General features: G+C 34.8%; 3 protein-coding genes across 3 annotated transcripts; all 3 read left to right on the top strand.

The window, feature by feature from the left end:
* Positions 1–741: 741 nt before the first annotated feature.
* LOC126738570 (endocuticle structural glycoprotein ABD-4-like) lies at positions 742–1,347 on the top strand. The gene has a single exon (XM_050443961.1). The coding sequence runs from the start codon at positions 834–836 to the stop codon at positions 1,227–1,229; it is 396 nt and encodes a 131-aa protein (XP_050299918.1). The 5' UTR covers positions 742–833; the 3' UTR covers positions 1,230–1,347.
* A 3,622-nt stretch (positions 1,348–4,969) lies between these two features.
* LOC126738502 (endocuticle structural glycoprotein SgAbd-4-like) lies at positions 4,970–5,499 on the top strand. The gene has a single exon (XM_050443872.1). It carries the CDS (start codon positions 4,993–4,995, stop codon positions 5,389–5,391), a length of 399 nt encoding a protein of 132 aa, XP_050299829.1. The 5' UTR covers positions 4,970–4,992; the 3' UTR covers positions 5,392–5,499.
* Positions 5,500–18,982: 13,483 nt separating this feature from the next.
* On the top strand, positions 18,983–20,051 carry LOC126738866 (endocuticle structural glycoprotein ABD-4-like). The gene is made up of 2 exons (XM_050444330.1): positions 18,983–19,228; positions 19,655–20,051. Exons 1-2 carry the CDS (start codon positions 19,040–19,042, stop codon positions 19,850–19,852), a joined length of 387 nt encoding a protein of 128 aa, XP_050300287.1. The 5' UTR covers positions 18,983–19,039; the 3' UTR covers positions 19,853–20,051.
* Positions 20,052–20,373: the final 322 nt, after the last annotated feature.

The raw sequence follows: 20,373 nt of genomic DNA, 5'->3' as shown, positions 1-20,373 counted from the left end.
GAGAAAACTTCACTTACTTCAACTTCAAAATTCATGTTACAGTCAAAAATATTTAACATAGAAATTTACAATAACATATCAAGAAACTAGAGCAGGTTAAGGTCAAAAAAGAAGCGATTGTCGGCTGTCTTCATCTCCCACACTGTTTGTCCAAAGTATATCATGTGTTCCCTCAAATTTCATGAAATTTCACGTAGAATAGAAAAATATATAAATTATTTTCCATTTCACATTTGTCAAACGAAAATGAGCGACATTTACCCATTTTTTGAATGGGTTTACACATTTAAGGTAATGGAACTGGATTAGGTGGGCTGGTCTTAAATATCTAAAAAAGTCCTTGTAAGAAGATCGTATTTCCTCATGAAGGAATTCGCATTAAATTTGTGTGAGAAAAACCCATCATCAGTTCCAACATTAGCAAACGATTCCTATAAGTGGTTTCTTAATATAAACTTTAAATCATACAAAAAAAATGCTTACAAGTAATTAAATTACGCAACCCGTCTTCAAATAAGGACGAGCGTTACACAACCGCCATAAACTTTACTCACACATTCAATTGACTAAAAAATTATCATAAGCAATAAATAAAATTCACGTTTATTTGCTTAAATTTAACAAACAAACGTCAATGTTTCCTTTACCAATTATCCCAGACAAGGTCTTAAAAACCAGAAGTTTTCGGCGGTTCAAACTTGACCTCTTTTATCAGCATCATCATTTTTCGGTACGTACCATCGAGGGTGGGGCGTCACAATTACTATTTAAACCGAAGAAGCCACCCATTAAATAATTAATTTAAAAAAAAAAAGAAATTCAAATTCGACAAAATGATCAGTGAAATCGTCGCGTTTTCTTGCATTTTGGTGGCGGTTTTGGCCGCCCCACCGGCAGCAGAACCGGTAGCAATAGTCGTCCAAAATTCGGATATTCAACCGGACGGGAGCTTCCAGTGGAACTTTGAGGCCGCAGACGGTACCAAACAGGAACAAAGTGGTGCCCTAAAGGCTGGAGCTACTCCCGAGGACTCGATTGCTACTGTGCAAGGTGCCATAGCCTGGGTGGATCCCGAAGGTAACCAGCACGAGCTGAAGTACGTTGCTGACGAGAACGGGTTCCAGCCTCAGGGTGCCGACTTGCCGGTACCACCAGAGATTCCCGCTCAGATTGCCAGGGCTTTGGAGTATATTGCGGCACATCCTCAGCCCGAGGAAAACGCCTCGTAAATTCGATCGATATGTTTAGTTTTTTTACTGTGTTATTATATAGGAAACGTGTGCCAATATTTTAGTATTTTTTTTATTATATGAATATATATCAGAATATATAATATTATTAATAGAATTTTTATGACTGTTTTTTTCTATGGGTCACATGTCATACCATTGCCGTCCAATAGTTTTGGAATTATAAGTAATTGAAAATCGTAACTTTTTTTATTTTGACAGGATTGAGATAGAGAGCAAATCAGTTCAGTTTGGACATATTTTATTATCAAAAAAAAATACATAAAAATGATATTCTTATTGACAAAGAACACTCTATAAATTTACTGTAATTTTAAATACTTATACAGGGTGTCCCATTAATAATGGTAAATATTTTAACAGCAGATTCCTCTTATAAAAATAATGAGGTTAAGTTAAATTTTCCTAGTCCGAAAATGAAATGCAACCAAGATACAGGGTGATAAATATTAAGTTTTTTTTTTGAATTTTGTCTATAACTTTAGCAGTTGTTTTTAACTAAATTTGGCATTTGGCGGTTTTTTTATATGCCAAATCTAATTTTATTAGTTTTTTTTTAATTATATCATAGAGGGCGCCACCGGCCTTATTTTAGACTTTTTTAAACTCCATAACTTTTTTACACTTTGTATAATGTAATGTTTATAGAGATATTCGATACATTACTTCATTTTTAAATTCTACATGAAATTCCATGAACTTTGAGGGGTCACATTATATACATTGGACAAACAGTTTCAGAGATATAGACAGTTGAAAATCGCCTCTTTTTTGACTTTGACCTGCTCTAGCGTCAAGACTATTTAACATAGATTAAAATGGTTTTCACTTTTCTATCTTAACTTTTCAAGACCTATTCAATGGTAAATAACAAAATTTAATATTTTCGATATTCTTCTTTAAAGTAAATAAATCTATGTTAATTTAATTGGGACACCTCATATATTATTTAATTTTTGAATTCTACGTGAAATTCCATGAAATTTGAGGGGTCACACAGTATGCTTTGGAACAATAGTTTCGGAGATATAAACTGTTGAAAATCACCTCTTTTTTGACTTTGACGTGCTCTAGTGTCAAGTCATTTTATTCATTTTTATTTTTATTTAAATTTAAATAAACAAACGAAAAAAAACAACCGATGTCACGGTCTCACAAACATTTATTATCGACGACACGTGTTTCGCTCTATTAGAGCATCATCCAGGTCTAAAACTATACAACTGGTTTAGGTCTAATACTAGACATACCAGTTGCTAGCGAGTATGTCTTACACTCTAGGGGTCCTTGGTTCGATTCTCAATAGCAACAATTTTCTTTTATTTTATTTTATAAGTTTTTATTTGATCTGTTATTGTTTTTCTAACCTAACTTTTAATTGTGTGTAAAATGTGATGTGTATTTCAATGTTTTAGATATTATTAAGCTTTTTTACTCTTATTTCCATTTTAACGGCATGTTTTTGTATAGTTTTAGACCTGATGATGCTCTAATAGAGCGAAACACGTGTCGTCGATAATAAATGTTTGTGACTTGTCTGTTTTTCTTTATTTGTTTATGTTGTACCTGATCTCTTTGAGACAATGGATGAAGCCCTTTTGTTTAATTTAAATGTATGTGAACGTTTACGACTAATTTATGTTTCGTATGTCTTATGTTTAGTAATTTTTCCAGGAAGTCGTATTTTAATATTGTAATTCGTGTCTGTGCATTGTTGTTTGTTTATACTGGACTACTATACTATTCTACTTTTAGATCTGATGATACCTTAGGACGAAACACGTATCATAAGTATATAAAATAAACATATACTAAGACCATTGACTTTATCCCTTCACCCTATTTAATTTAATAAACTTTCACTCTCGATATGGATGATAATAGTCACGGTCTTCTATATTACAATAAAAAGTTGTATATAATAGAAAGGTCAAATTTTATGTATCAATGCCACTTTCGATGTCAAAGGAACCAGGCCCTATAAATCCATTTAAATTTAAATAAACAATTATAAACTAAGATGAGAAAAACAGTAATAAAACGATCGTAAATCTTCTTAAAAATATCGATAAAATATCTAGTGACACGCGAAAACCTTGACTTTTAAGTAAATTTTATTACATCTTTATTCGAGTTTATTTTAAGAAATTACCCGTTGGATGGGACTCTTCACATTTGAAAAATTATTTTTAAAATCTAATGTCTCTTTGATGGTAATTAGTAGCCGCTTCTTTTTATTTTTTTCACTTAAGATTAAATGGGAAAATTTGAATTATGCAACGAACGTACCGCGCACGGTAGTTTTGTAATAATTTAATGAGTGAATCCGCGTGTATAATGCACGAGGAGCACTCACAAAATACCATCATTATCAGTTCGAAAGGAAATAAACAAATCGGATTTAAATGATAATCCTATCGAAGGACGGGAACATATTATAGCATACATATTTTAGTGGGAAAAAAACCGATAATAACAGATAATTAATTCGAATTATTTTAAAATTATTATAACCATTCGAGTTTTATTTAACACGCAGTTTATTTTTATTGGGTTTTGCCGATAAACGAAATGCCTCAGGACGGTTTGTTTTTTATGTCTACATAAATAGTCTACATAAATGAGCTTAGAACAAGATCAAACCTATTGGGTATTCTCAAGAATATGATTCTACATATGAAACCAAAAAATATGATCTTTTGTTGCGGTTACGACTTTTTTTATTTTCAAAAAACTGTGAAAACTTCCCTTTTTTAAAAATCATGTTTTTTTATACATCCCCTCTAATATTTACTTAACTAATTGAGCTATTGACATGATTTTTTTTTATTTTAACACACACACTTACGCGCTTCTTTCAAAGTATAAAATTATATTAATATTCATTATTTCTAGACATATTCTCTAACTATTTGCTTACACATTTACCGATTTCATTTTTTTTGGTACCGTTGAATAGAGTTGAATTTTACACTGCTTACTATGATGTATCACACGATGGGGTTCCCATTTGACATATTAAAGTGAGGTTAGCTGGAGGTGAGGAGGTGATTGTCAGAACTTTAGTAAATGCATAATTAAACGTCACCCTGTATATCTAACGTGACTTGTTTTTTTTTTTTTAAGAATGTTATTAAGGGTGGATCGTTTTGAAATGAAAGCACTGTATAGAACGTCCTAATTCAAATTTAAGATGTTTATTTTTATATTTTGAAAAAAAAGAATGTTTTTAATAAACTACCTACAAAATATAAAGAATTTTAAGGAACAATTAATGTCTTTCTCACCCTATATAACCCTTAAAGTTACAGAAATAGGACGTTTCATATTATTTACAAAACTGCATATTGTTGTATTATAATTTTATTCCCAAATAAACTATAATATAATAATTATATACACCGGCACCGGCCGAAATCTTTGCTCATCGATAAACCGCCGTCAATTGACGTTAATTTTTTTTTCATCATAAGAAAATTAAATATGCAACTATTATATGCGCTATAAATCACCATTAATTTATTCAAAAAGAATTAAACGAGCCAAGGCTGTCGATAAATTTCGAAGACGAAACTCATACACATAGAATAAGCCCCCAGGGGGGGACCATCGAAATCAATTCCATTGTTATTAGACGATATTATTTATTACCCGAGACGAGTGCCATAGTGGGGACGTACCCGAAAAAAACCCACTATATAAACCACTCACATTTTTATCATCTCCATATCAAATCGTCACAATGATGTCGTCCAAACTCGTAGTAGTCTTCTCGACCCTTTTGGCACTCGCCGTGTGTGCACCAGCCTCTGACAAAGAACCGGTGGCCATAGTATCACAGAACGCCGAGGTCCAGCCGGACGGTACCTTCCAGTGGAACTACGAATCGGCCGATGGTACCAAACAGGAGCAAAACGGCGCACCCAAACCGGTGGACAAGGAAATCGCCGAGGTGGTCCAGGGTTCGGTGGCGTGGACCGATCCCGAGGGTGGTAAACATCAGTTGAGTTACGTTGCCGACGAGAATGGGTTCCAGGCGCAGGGTGGTGACTTGCCGGTGGCACCCGAGGTACCGCCACAGATCGCCAGGGCCTTGGAGTGGATCGCGCAACATCCCGAGCCCGAACAGAAGAAGTTGTAAGTGTCTGATTGATGATTGTTTTTTTGTTGCTGTTTTGGCTGTGTTAATTAATTGTTTACGGTTTTTGTCAATGTTTATTTGTATATAATTAAATTTTGATTTAATTAATTTATTTGTTTTTTTTTTTTTAAAGTAACTCTATATACAGGGTGCCTCCGATTAAGTCGGCACTATTGGTATCTTTGTTAATATTTAAGATACAGGGTCGGCTAAATTGGCAAACTAGTAGGATTTTTTCTGTTGATTAAAATGGTGAAAACAGAAGAAATATTGAACATCGCGTTTTCGAGAAAATGTGAAAAAATTACTTTTGTTAAATAGAATCTTCTGTATATTTTTACATAAATCAAAAGATAATAATTTTCTTAATAAAAAAGTTTACTTACACTAATAGCCTAAACCTAAAAATAACAAAATTATAGATATTATTTAACTGCTTTGAACCATATAAATGCTGATCTTGATGCACTTGTTAAAGTCTCTAGTAAGCATATGTTAAAATTAAACCCTAAAAAATGTGTAGTTATTCTCTTTGGAAGTAACATTCAAATAAGGACTATTTGTGAAGAATTTTCTTTGTTTGTTGGACATCAAAAACTTCAAGTAGTTGAGAGCACTAAGAGCTTGGGTTTAACACTCGATTCACAGCTAAAATTTAGTGGACACATATCAAATAATCTTAAAAAGTCGTATTGTGCTCTAAAAACCATGTACCCTCATCGACATTACTTAGATCTGAATATTAAACGTGAGCTAAGCGACTCTCTTGTGTTGTCAAATTTTAATCAGTGTGATGTGGTTTATGGACCTTGTCTAGATGGTCAAGACTCCTATAGAGTTCAAAAAATGCAAAACTCTTGTATTCGTTTTATTTATGGTATTAATAGGCGAGGTCATGTATCACATAAGCTTAATGATCTTAAGTGGCTTAATATGTTTAATAGACGTAAGCTACATTCCAGTGTGCTATTTTATAAAATTATTAAATACCGCAGTTCTCCCTACCTATACAACAAAATTACATTTCGGACAGACATTCACCACTTAAATTTAAGAAGTAAATCTTTAACTATTCCTAAACACTAAATCAATTTTTCAAAAAATCATTCTCTTATAATATTTCTCATATCATTAATGCGCTATCACCCTATATAACTGATATTTCGAATTCCATTTATAGATTCAAAACAAAAGTAAGGCAAATCTTATTAAATAATCAGTAACATGCATATTAGAGCTAGAAGATTTATTTTTCATTTTTCTTGTTTATAAATTGTAATTGAATGGCTAGTATTAGATATATTCTTCCGTATTTAATTGTTGTATTGTTGTAATCTGTACCAAATCATCAACTACCTAGATGTAATATATGTACATTATATCTAGTAGTTAGTTTAATTCGTTAGTTTTATTTAAAAAGTAGTTTAGTTTAAAAAGTTTTTTATGTTGTAGCTATGTAGGTAGAACAGAACCTGCATTTTCAATGCAGGAGTCTGATACATCGGCTTTTATTTATTTCAATTATTGAATACACCTGTAAGTTTATTTATATTCTATGTAATTTCCATGGTAAATAATAAACGTTATTATTATTATTATTATTATTATTATTATTATTACTATAAATAAATAATGTTTTATTTAGTTTTGCAAAATAATTTAATTTTCATTTATTTCTTATAAAAATATGTAAAAAATAGACGTGATTTTTTGAGAAAACCCTTGCATTTATGAAATAAAGGCGAAATTCCAAGCAAGTTTCGTATAACACACCTTATCTCAAAACTCAACTCTTTCCGAAATATTTACATTTAACCAACAAGAAAGCAAGTAGTACGTCTATTTACAAATTAAGATAAAATGGAGGATAAAATGTTGTAAACTGTGAAAACTCTTATTAATGTATCAAGTGTTCGAACTGATCCCCATTTACTTCTTGGCAGAAAGCAACACGGTTTACAAACTCGAAGCGAATTATTGTAAAGCTGCTAGAAATGTGCAGTTTTTTTTACAACGGTATAATTTTCTCGTTACACGCTTAAGCACGTTGATTGTGATTAAAATGAAGAAAAAAAAAAATAGAAATCCTTCAACCGATGGCCGTTAGGCAACAATAATTCCGCGGAGATGACACGAGAAGTAGGATCCCACACATGGGATCGGTTTATCTTTATTGCCCGATTCTATTCCAAATGCCTGATGCCTGACCACGCGTTATTTCTTATTTACAACTTCTTCTTTCAGGTAATAAGTCACGACCATCACCGTAAGGAAATGCCAATGTCGATTCGATGTTCATGCATTTTCATCAGCTACTCTATCAACATAAATTATATCAAGAAATAAGGAATTGTAACTGAAACAATAGAACTTTTATACACAAGTTTAGGCTAGGGCATAAGCCTAATAAGAATAAAATATATTTCACAACTTTCCATAGGTTTAAAATGCCACCAGAGGACAGATCGTAGAAGGAGATAACAATACGATTGTACGCCCACAACGAATTTCTCTCAAGACGTCGTTCATCTTTCTTTCATCGTCTCAATTGCCAAATGTCGTTTCTGCTAAAATTGCGAAATTTTTAAATATTTATTTTCAGTTGGGTTCAACACACCTCGGCGTATAAAAGTTATCTAACGCCTCGTATTGCATTAAAGGACGTTTTTGTTTGAATTGATTGCTTTTGCCTCCATCATCGTTAGTGTGTTTAAATGTTAAGGATAATAAGGCAAGCCAGTTTTTTTTTTAATTTCTATAGTCAATACGCGTGTCAATTATGTGTAAACTTTACACTTTTAGCCGATATGACAACAACATATTAATTAAATAATTGGGAAGGACTTTTGATGTTTAAGGGCAAGTTATTTCAATCATTTATCTTAAGTAGTTTTTGAGAAAATTAATCTTGAATATTAGAAGGCTCTCAAAAAGGCAATTTTAGAGCATTTAATACAAAATTCGCATATTTGGTTTAACTAAGCTGCTTCAAACTTCATAAAGTTAATGATATGCAACTGGGAGGAGCCACCTGCAATCAAATGTCGAGGTTGATAGACCACGGGATCGGCGGGAAGTTTGAATGTCTAGTTTGGCGGGAGATTTAAATTGTTTATTTATTATTGTATTTAAAAATTGCAGCGATGCTTATTTAGGGCTTATAAAAATAAGCTAATAATTATTTTGATATTCTAGGTTAGGGTAAACTGTCCAACAGTGAACCACAGTACACAGAGAACCATTTTCAAATTTGGCGCAACTACATTTACCAACGGTCGTTAGTGTGTGTGGTGGGGACCGCTTAAATTGTGTGTTTTCAGGTAAGCAAACTAAATTTCGTTTGTTCATTTACCCAATGTTTTTGGGGTGTTTGCTCAAATATTTTGAAATGTTTGATAGTGTCATCTATTGTTGATTCTTTTTAGCCAACTTATAAATAATAATTCTTTTGTTTTTTATTATTGCTATTTTGTTATTAATTTTTTTATTGGATAGTAGCAAATTTAGTGAACCGATTTACTGTGTACACAGTAAACACTGTGTGCCAACTGTGTACACACAAGTTGGCTAAAAAGAATCAACAATAGATGACACTATCAAACATTTCAAAATATTTGAGCAAACACCCCAAAAACATTGGGTAAATGAACAAACGAAATTTAGTTTGCTTACCTGAAAACACACAATTTAAGCGGTCCCCACCACACACACTAACGACCGTTGGTAAATGTAGTTGCGCCAAATTTGAAAATGGTTCTCTGTGTACTGTGGTTCACTGTTGGACAGTTTACCCTAACCTAGAATATCAAAATAATTATTAGCTTAATTTTATAAGCCCTAAATAAGCATCGCTGCAATTTTTAAATACAATAATAAAGAAACAATTTAAATCTCCCGCCAAACTAGACATTCAAACTTCCCGCCGATCCCGTGGTCTGTCAACCTCGACATTTGATTGCAGGTGGCTCCTCCCAGTTGCACTGTGTACACAGTAAATCGGTTCACTGTGGACCGTATTATCTATAAAATGATATTTATAAAAAAATTTACTTTTAGCATCATGGCTCGCAACAAACGAGAACGTAAAATCGGAAAGCACACTGAGGCACAAATGGCTGACGCTCTTGCTCTCAAAAATACGGGAATTAGCCTACGAGAAGCCTTTAGAAGGAAATCTATTCCCTATCCAACACTTCGGAGATACTTCATGAAGCAGCAACAGTTAGGAGACGATGTTCGACTTACTCCAAACTATGAGGTTAACAAAGTATTTACAGTGGAGCAAGAAAAGTCGTTAGTGGAATACATATATGAATGTGCTTATGCTTTTTACGGCGTAACAAATAAAGATTGTCGTAGGATTGCTTACCAAATGGGAAAAAAATAATAATATAAAAATGCCTGCTTCATGGTCAAAACATGAGTTAGCTGGAATAGAATGGCTGCGTTCTTTTCGCCAAAGACATCCAACCTTGACGCTAAGATGCCCAGAGCGTTGTAGTCTAGCCAGAGCAACCTCTTTTAACCGATCAAATGTGGGAAAATGTTTTGATAATCTTTATAATATTTTGCAAAGAGATCCACGGTTTGCCGATGGGACGCGAATCTTTAATTTGGACGAAACTTCCACTACTACCGTGCAAAAACCTCAAAGAGTCTTGGCACCCAAAGGTATAAGATGCTTGTCCAAAGTAACCAGTGGAGAAAAGGGAACATTAGTTACTACATGTTGTATCGTAAGTGCAAGTAGGCAAAGTCTACCGCCAGCTTTAATATTTCCCAGAGTGCATTTTAAACCGCATATGCTTAATGGAGCTCCACCAGGCTCTTTGGGCTTGGCAACGTCCAGTGGCTGGATGAATTCAGATATTTTTAGCGAGGTGATGCTTCATTTTGTCAAGCATAGCTTATCTTCAAAAGAGAATCCATCCATATTGATTATGGACAACCACGAATCGCACCTGACAATCAGAGCTATTGATATTGCAAAGGAAAACGGTGTTAATATTTTAACCCTTCCACCCCATACAACGCAGAAAACCCAACCATTAGATGTTGGTATAATGAAGCCGTTTAAAGAATATTATAATGCCTCTATTGATTCTTGGATGCTGAGAAATCCTGGGATTCCCGTTACTATTTATGAATTAGCATCTTTTATTGGAATAACTTATCAGAAAGCTATAACACCATCTACAATTACAAATGCATTTCGGAAAACAGGCATATTCCCGTTTGATCGTAACATTTTTTCAGAAGTTGACTTTATGCCTAGCTCCGTCACCGATAGACCTGACCCTGGGGATCGAAACCTATATATTTCGGACCAAGAGGTGGAAAATGGAAACCCAGATGACAGAGATGATATTGAAGAAAACACAAACTCTTCACAACGTGACATGTCAAAAGAAAAAGCTACTATATCCAATCAACCAGATGGTATCGAGAAAAACCTAAATATCGAGTCTCCTATTCCATCCACTTCGTATCAACAAAACAACGAAAATATTTTTATATCTCCCAAAGAATTTCAACCACCACTCCGTGCAGCCGCCAGAAAAAATACAAGGAAAAGACGCAAAGCGGGAAGGAGTCTAATTGCAACTGACACTCCTGAAAAGGACCTCTTGGAAATGGAGCAACAAGGTAAAAGACGAATAGTTCCGAAGAAGACAAAGAGAGTCCTAATGGAAAGTTCATCGTCAAGTTCAGACACATCGTTGGTTTTAGACAGTGATAATGAGACATCAGAAGATGAAGCGTTGCCAGGTATTAAGTTTGCTCTTGAGAGAGCCCCACTTCCTGATGACTTTGTGCTTGTAGAATTTCAATTAAAGAAAAATATTATTTATTATGTGGGGAAAATTTTAAAAGAAAATAAAAATAACTTTTCTGTAACGTTCTTGCGTAGAAAAGTTATAGGCAATATGTTTTACATGCCTCTTGTTACAGATATGGCAGATATAGATCTAGCGGACATAAAAACTATTTTACCAAAGCCTCATGTTAATGGAAATACCTCAAGGCAAAATTCCTATTTTAAATTTAATGTTAATTTAGGTTTATTAGATGTTCGTTAAAATTCCTATTTTTTTGTAAAAGTTAAGTTTTTTGTTCTTAGTTTTTTAAAAGAAGTTCTTATTTTTGTTAACTTATTTTTAGAATTTAAAACTGGTTGTAATTATTGAAAAATACATAATCATACTTCATTCGTTTTTTTTTTGTTTTTGGTTCACTGTGAACAGTGTAGATGTTTCATTGTACCCACAAGGTGGTACACAGTAAACCACAAAACAGGTTTTAAAAAAAAATTATAAAGATTAACTCTATATTATTTTTTGTTAAATGGTGCCTGTATTTAATACATCATTATAATAACTAATATAAACTGAAGTTTGCAAATTTTTACCTTCTCTATTCTCTTTAAAAAATGAGTAAAAAATAAAAATGGTTCACTGTTGGACAGTTTACCCTACAAATACCTTATTCATATAGAATATTATTGATTGTTAACTTAACGTGAATTTTATTTTATTTTTTGGCTTATGTAGATTAAAAATTATCATTTGTTGTTGCGGACCTGCAGACGTGCAGAAAAAATTAAATAATAATTTGATTTTTTTTTTTTAAACACAAGCACAAGAGGAAAGTCCTATGTCACTCTTGGAGTGGTGCTTGCGCGAAGATATTTGTGGGCATTTATCTTGAATCGCTGCAGGTTGTATGCGTCGGGAAATATGTGAGGTGGAAGCCCGTTCCACAAAGAAGATGTTCTCCAGATGAATGAGTCCCGATACAGCGACGTCTTTGGGGTAGGCAGGTGGACTCGATGTTGATGAGCCGCAACTGCTAGACGCGTCCTTCTTGCCGGAACAGCCCTGGGTGGAATCAGGCCTGCCAGCTCACAGGAGCACTTACCGTGATAATAACGGCAGAATAAACAGAGATCAGCCACCTTTCTCCTGTGCTCCAGATTATCCAGACTCTTTGTCAGTTCTGGTTTGTCGATAAGACGAATAGCTCTCTTCTGTATAGAATCCAGCAGGTTTAAACTATGATTGGGTGCAGACCTCCAGACATGCGAGCAATACTCGAGGGAAGGGCGTATTTGAGCCTCATAAAGAGTCAGCGGGTGTATACAGTTTTTTCCTTTTGAAAAGCACTCCGAGTTTTTTGGAAGCCGCCCTGGCGACCTCGGCAACGTGGTCATGCCAGGACACACTGTTGGTGACCTCGACTCCTAGAAGATGTAAAGATGATTTCATTGGCAATGTTTTCCCTGCCATAACCAGCTCCGGGTCACCAAGGTTAATCTTCATCGTAAATACTGCAGCCTGCGTTTTTTTAGCGTTAAAATTGACCAAATTGTTATCGCCCTACTCTAAGATTGCTCTAATATCATTGTTGGTTGAAGCTACTTGTTTTTTTTTTTTAAATACTTAATTATCGCTCATGTTCAAGCTATTTTCTATCTCTATCTTAACAAGTGCAGAAGTAACATCCGTGTTTTGTCGTTGTTGTCGTTTTGTTGGTTGCAGATCAAATCTTGTGCATTACTTTCTATGATACTATCCTTGAAGTTTTATGTCTTCTAATATTTCTTCATTATGAGACGTTGTAGTATATTTTTCAAGATCCACATCCGATTTATCTTCTGGATTTTTAAGTAATTCATTTATCTTTTCTTCCATTATTCCATTGAAAATAGCAGCCAAAAATTCTTGCGGTATTTTTGCTCTCAAACCTACTTTTGGAGGTTATCCAAACATCGCTTTGTAAGGCTCCATTTTTATGGCTTCGTGATAAGTTTTATTTATACCCCACTGAACAAATTTTAAGCCCAAAGACCAACAAGATGATTTATGGTCTCGCGTCCCAGCCACCAATGATTTTTTTACAACACAGTTAGCCCTTTCCACACTTCCTTGACTTTGTGGACGTTTTGGCCTTCCATTAACAAGAACTAAAACTGCCCCAAAGAGATCCTAACTTTTTAATTATATTGGCAGTAAATTCCCTACCATTATCAGATTGAAGCACGATTGGAGCTCCAAAATCTAAAAAAATATTTAAAATTTCTTTGGCAACTTCAACAGCTTTTTTACATACGAGTGGCCTGTTCTTTATAGTGCAAAATAAATTTATACGGGTCATCGGGCAAACTCTGATAATCTATCAAATCAATCTGAGCTCTTGAATTTAGATCTCTACTTATTATTGGTCGGACGACAATGCCAGTGCTATTTGTTTTCTTACATTTTTCTGTACAACGTTCGCACTGTTCAGTAAACTCTTTTATCATACTCATGGGTATATTAGAATTACCAACTTACTGGGTAAACTCTTCGCGTCCAATTCTACTCTGCACTCGCAAAGCAAAAGACCGCCATATTTACCAAGGGTGAATTCATCGATGGGAGAAATTTCGTTTCCCCAACGAATTATAAATAAAATTCTTATAAGCGTAGACATCAACAAAGCTTCTGGACCCGATGAAATTCCAGCCCTAATAATAAAACGTTGTGCAGACGAATTGACTCCTCCCTTATGTAGACTGTTCACGGCATCGTATAAGCAGGGCCAATTTCCAACAAGCTGGAAAACTGCTCGAGTGCAAGCTGTACCCAAAAAGGGTAAGAAGACGATGCCCTCCAATTACCGCTCGATTGCATTAGTTCCAGTAATATCGAAGATTATGGAGAAAGCAGTCAACCAACAACTGTTAAGATATCTGAAATCATCTGGACTAATCAGCGATCATCAATACAGCTTCCGAAAGCTTAGATGCACCGGCGATCTTCTGGCCTACGTCACACACTAGTGGACGGAGGCCATGGAGAAGCACGGCGAGTCCCGCTCAGTCGCTCTTGACATTTCCAAGGCATTTGACAGAGTGTGGCATAAAGTACTACTAACCAAGCTCTCCTCAATCGACATACAAAACATTATTGAATTGGATCAAAAGTTTTATTGAACAACGAACAATCCAAGTAGCCGTCGATGGATACCTCTCCAACAAATTTAACATTAACGCTGGAGTCCCTCAAGGATGCATTCTATTCCCCACCCTTTTCTTGGTATATATCAACGAGTTGCTAGGAACCACTGTCAATCCAATCTAGAGCTTTACGAACGATAGCACACTTATTTCCACATTTAAGTCCGCCAAACCAACGACAACCGCAAGTTCTCAGAATCTTAGGCAGCAACAAGTAGCTTCAACCAACAACGATATTAGAGCAATCTTGGAGTAGGGCGATAACAATTTGGTCAATTTTAACGCTAAAAAAACGCAGGCTGCAGTATTTACGATGAAGATTAACCTTGGTGACCCGGAGCTGGTTATGGCAGGGAAAACATTGCCAATGAAATCATCTTTACATCTTCTAGGAGTCGAGGTCACCAACAGTGTGTCTTGGCATGGCCACGTTGCCGAGGTCGCTAGGGCGGCTTCCAAAAAACTCGGAGTGCTTTTCAAAATGAAAAAACTGTATACACCAGAACAGCTGCTAACTCTTTATAAGGCTCAAATACGCCCTTCCCTCGAGTATTGCTCGCATGTCTGGAGCTCTGCACCCAAGCATAGCTTAAAGCTGCTAGATTCTATACAGAAGAGAGCTATTCGTCTTATCGACAAACCAGAACTGACAAAGAGTCTGGATAGTCTGGAGCACAGGAGAAAGGTGGCTGATCTCTGTTTATTCTACCGTTATTATCACGGTAAGTGCTCCTCTGAGCTGGCAGGCCCGATTCCACCCAGGGCTGTTCCGGCAAGAAGGACGCGTCTAGCAGTTGCGGCTCATCAACATCGAGTCCACCTGCCTACCCCAAGAACGTCGCTGTATCGGGACTCATTCATCTGGAGAACATCTTCTTTGTGGAACGGGCTTCCACTTCACATATTTCCCGACGCATACAACCTACAGCGATTCAAGATAAATGCCCACAAATATCTTCGCGCAAGCACCACTCCAAGAGTGACATAGGACTTTCCTTTTGTGCTTGTGTTTACCATAAAAAAAAGCTTTATATATGTTAAAATAGGAGCCCAAGGAAGAGCTTCAGATGCAAGTATTTTTACTCAAAGTACATTATATCAAAAAGCCTGAAGCCCTATTCCAGAAAAAATTTATCATTGCAACAAAAAATTTTTAGTTACCGGTTAAGCCGAGCAAGACGTATTTCAGAAAATGCCTTTGGGCTACTGGTAGCAAAATTTAGAATATTTGAACGCCCTATTCCGCTTGCTCCAGAAAAAGCGACGTTGATTGTAAAAACAACAACAGTCTTGCATAACTGGTTACGGAAAACTTCTCCCTCTACTTACATTAGCCAAGGAGAAGTAGATGTGGAGGACTTGGATAGGGAACAGATTATACCCGGATCATGGAGAACTTTTTCAACAGCAACAATTCCACTAGGCCGGCAAGGCACTAATAATTATTCAGAACGTGCTTCAAAAATTCGCGACAGTTATTCTAATTATTTTAGTACTACTGGTTCAGTGCCATGGCAGATGAATATGATTGTATGATAATCTGATTATATTTTTCAAGCCGATTCATTTGACTTTTACTTACCAAATTATCATGCGTTTCACGTAAAACAACTGTATTTCGTAGAAAACCATCAGCAATTTTGAACCATTCACAAGTAGGTGTATAATGTGTGTGAAGCTAGCGTCCGATCGATATCCAGCAACCAAAATCGAGAACGCAGCATATGCCGGTTGCCAGCGACCAATTTATAGTCCGCGCTCCCTGTTATTTAATCAATATAATGCCCGTATCTCCTGAAATTCCCAAGGGATTTTAATAATTTTTTGTCCAGATATTAACAATGAATACCTAAATCGACTGACGATGGTCTCAAGCCTCTACAAACTAATGTTTTGTTGTGAAAATTAATTAAAAAGTCAAATAGTAAAAAAATGAAAAAAGCTCTAACTCCCAAAATTCCCAAAGGATTTGGATAAAACTTTTTTTTATAAAAGATAATAAACATCTAAATTGATTTTAGGTGGTTGCAAACCTCTACAAACGAAAGTTTTTTGGTAAAAAATTATTGAATTTTTAGATGTATAAAAAAAATTTAAAAGCTATATCTTCCAAAACTCCCAAAGGATTCGAATAAAACTTTTTTATGTAATTACTAATAAATATCTAAATCGATTTAACATGGTTGCAAACCTCTACAAACGAAAGTTTTTTGGTAAAACATTATTGAAGTGTTAGATGTAGAAAAATATAAACGACTATAACTCCCAAAACTCCCAAAGGATTCGAATGAAACTTTTTTAGGCAACTAATAATAAATATCTAAATCGATTTTACATGGTTGCAAGCCTCTACAAACAAAAGTTTTTTGGTAAAAAATTATTGAAATGTTAGATGTAGAAAAATATAAACGACTATAACTTCCAAAACTCCCAAAGGATTCAAATAAAACTTTTTTATACAACTAATAATAAATATCTAAGTCGATTTAACATGGTTGCAAACCTCTACAAACGAAAGTTTTTTGGTAAAAAATTATTGAAATGTTAGATGTAGAAAAATATAAACGACTATAACTTCCAAAACTCCCAAAGGATTCAAATAAAACTTTTTTATACAACTAATAATAAATATCTAAATCGATTCAGCATTTAATTCCATACTACTATTCGGCTGGACTTGGATCTTGTATTTCTACTCAGAAATCACTATCTTTGTATTTGTTATATAAAAAAATAAACAATTGGAAAATTATTATGGTCTTTTGATTGGCTAAAATAACTCAATTTAATTAGTTTAAATAGAGAGTTTTGCAACATTTCTTAAAATGTTTATTATTAATATTAAAAAAAAAGTTTCATTCGAATCCTTTGGGAGTTTTGGAAGTTATAGCCATTAAGTTTTTTTAATACATCCAACAATTCAATAATTTTTTACCAAAAAACTTTCGTTTGTAGAGATTTGCAACCATGTAAAATCGATTTAAATATTTATTACTAATTGCGCAAAAAAGTTTCATTCGAATCCTTTGGGAGTTTTGGGAGTTATAGTCGTTTATATTTTTCTACATCTAACAAATACTTCTAAATTTTTTTTGTACATCTAAAAATTCAATAATTTTTTACCAAAAAACTTTCATTTGTAGCGGTTTGCAACCATCTAAAATCAATTTAGATATTTATTATCTTTTATAAAAAAATGTTTTATCTAAATCCTTTGAGAATTTTGGGAGTTAGAGCCTATTCCATTTTTTTACTATTTGACTTTTTAATTAATTTTCACAACAAAACCTTAGTTTGTAGAGGCTTGAGACCATCGTCATTCGATTTAGGTATTCATTGTTAATATCTGGACAAAAAATTATTCAAATTCTTGGGAATTTCAGGAGATACGGGCATTATATTGATTAAATAACAGGGAGCGTGGACTATAAATTGGTCGCTGGCAACCGGCATATGCTGCGTTCTCGATTTTGGTTGCTGGATATCGATCGGAGGCTAGCTTCACACACATAGGTGTATATAGGTCGTCAGTTGATGCTCCTGTTAAGGTTTACGTTAATTAAAACACCTGAATCATTTTTTGACAGAAAAAAAGTCACGTTGTTGTCAACTACTAACGCCGTCAAATAAGCTCTCCACTTTCGTTGCATATTAAGTACATTTCTTTAAAAATAAATAAGTGGTTCACGATGGACTTGTTTGTTTAATTCAGCTATAAAAAATACAGTCCACAATAAACCATTGCTGTTCCCAGCAGCAGAGACACTACACAATTTGGTGATCCAGCAGCGGGGGTAGCAACAACAAAACAGCTCCACTCTTCATAGATGAGTTAATTTTTCTTACTTCGGCAGAGTATGTTGTTCGAATTGTTTTAATTCGTATTTTTACCTCTGCTATGGTCATAATAATACCATTTTCACGCATTTTGGTGATAATATTTGTAATTATTGCAGCTGCCCGCTTATCTCTATTTTTATAATCTAAACATTTACAGTCCCACAAACATGGATATATTTGGTAACATAACACAAATTTTATGGATTTCTCTTCCGTCCAACGTGACGCGGACATTTTGTTTTCTTCGACATGAACGAAAAAGTTGAACCAGATTCAACTCGCGAGTTATTCATCTGAAATCAAGCATGCCAAATGAATTGTCGGTTTACACGTTCATTTCATATGAATTCATTTGACATGATCAGTTCACTTGACCCGTGTCAACGCGGCTTTAGTCGAAGGATCAGTTGCTAAAACATTCAATTTAGATTCTGCAATAGAAATGTTGAGTTTTGCTGCACAAAACGAAAGACGTGGATTCGATTGTAGGGCTATTATCATCATGTATTTAATAAAACACATTTGTAAACTTTCTGATAAATAAATTCATTAATATATAAAAGTATTTCTTCATAAGCATATACAATAATAACACTCATTACATTATTATTAACGTCCTTTGAAAAAAGCAATAAAACTCACATACAACAACTAAGAACCTCTTGTTGGCATTATGTATTTACATCGATATGCATTTCTTAAGGAGGGAACCGTAATCACTGTGGCGAATATATAAAAGCGTCATCTCCATTCGGTACCAGTACTTAATAATTACCTCAACGAGTGGTTTTTACGACCTAATCGTTAAGGATGATCTCCAGCAAAGTCGTGATGGTGCCATTGTTGTTTGCCGTTTGTTCGGTTTTGGGTGCGCCGCAGCAGGGCAAAGAGGTGCCGATCATTTCGCAGGAGAGCGACATTCAACCCGACGGCAGCTTCAAATGGTCCTTCGAGGCGGGAGACGGTACTAAAGCGGAACAAAGTGGACAACCCAAGCAGGTATTTCCGATTTAGTTTTCTTTGGGTTATAATCACCGCAATGTCGATGAGCACAAGGTTTTTTAAGTCGTTTTGAATAAGGTCTGATGGTGCGTTTGAGGCCGAAACAGGTATAACCTATTTTATTACGTTCTATTATTGACTCTATGAATAAAGACAGAGATAAGTAGGGAATAATAAAGACCTGTATACCGCAATATTTATATTAAACGAGATCTTCGATTATAATTCAAATATCCCGCCAAATGAAACATGCCAATCAAAAAAAATGTAGAAAAAATGTTTACTTTCTTTTAAAATTTGTAAAAGAAACCCACATTTATAATGAAATGTTTTCTTGTACAAAATTTAAAATTGTACTGAAACCTACCAGTGCGTTGCTAGAAGTCTAGACGGCTTCCATGTTAAAACCACGCCCTTTTCCAGATCGATAAAGAGACTCCGGTGGTGATGCAAGGATCCGCCTCCTGGACCGACAAGGAGGGCGGCAACCACCAATTGACTTACGTGGCGGACGAGAACGGGTACCAACCCCAAGGACCGGACGTACCGCCGATTCCGCCGGCGATCCAGAGGGCGCTGGAGTACATCGCCGCCCATCCAAGCAAGGATTCCCAACGATAATTTCCCGCATGTCACGGATTTTGGCTGGATTACCCTGAATATTTAGATCGCGTTGTATATATATATTTATATTTAAGGAGGTCGGCTGTGGTGTATGTATTTCAATTGTGCAAGTTAAAAATGTACTCGTATTATATTATATTTTGTATTAGTGTAATGTTTTTTTTTTGTTTTATTAAAGTTATGCCTTGAATTTTGATTTATTTGTTTGTTTTATTTCTCTAAACGACACGTGGAAACGTGGCATCGTCTTTTACTGTGGCTACGAAATAGAAACTTGTCATCCATTATTTTTCCTAACCCAACGTGAATCCTTGACAATCGCTGTGAAATGATGGTTCACCTCTCTAATGAGTTCAACTAAGTACTTAAGAAAAAATAAATTTCAAAATAAGTCAAGGCGTGCCTGGACTATGAAATGTGGTAGAAACCGAAAAAATGCATTTTTTGACCTTTAAAGCCCTTTGAGACCTATGAATCCTTGACGATCGCTATAAAATGATGCTTCACGTCTCTAACGG

Source organism: Anthonomus grandis, chromosome 7, assembly GCF_022605725.1.
Source record: "Anthonomus grandis grandis chromosome 7, icAntGran1.3, whole genome shotgun sequence".
NCBI lineage: Eukaryota > Metazoa > Arthropoda > Insecta > Coleoptera > Curculionidae > Anthonomus > Anthonomus grandis.
Note: the sequence above shows the minus strand (reverse complement) of the source record. Positions and strands in the feature narration are given on the sequence as shown.

Excerpts from the sequence above, each read along its gene's own strand:
- LOC126738570 (XM_050443961.1), top strand. The coding sequence starts at position 834 with ATGATCAGTGAAATCGTCGCGTTTTCTTGCATTTTGGTGGCGGTTTTG.
- LOC126738502 (XM_050443872.1), top strand. The coding sequence starts at position 4,993 with ATGATGTCGTCCAAACTCGTAGTAGTCTTCTCGACCCTTTTGGCACTC.
- LOC126738866 (XM_050444330.1), top strand. The coding sequence starts at position 19,040 with ATGATCTCCAGCAAAGTCGTGATGGTGCCATTGTTGTTTGCCGTTTGT. Across the intron at positions 19,229-19,654 it reads AAAGTGGACAACCCAAGCAG|ATCGATAAAGAGACTCCGGT; the intron begins GTATTTCCGATT and ends GCCCTTTTCCAG.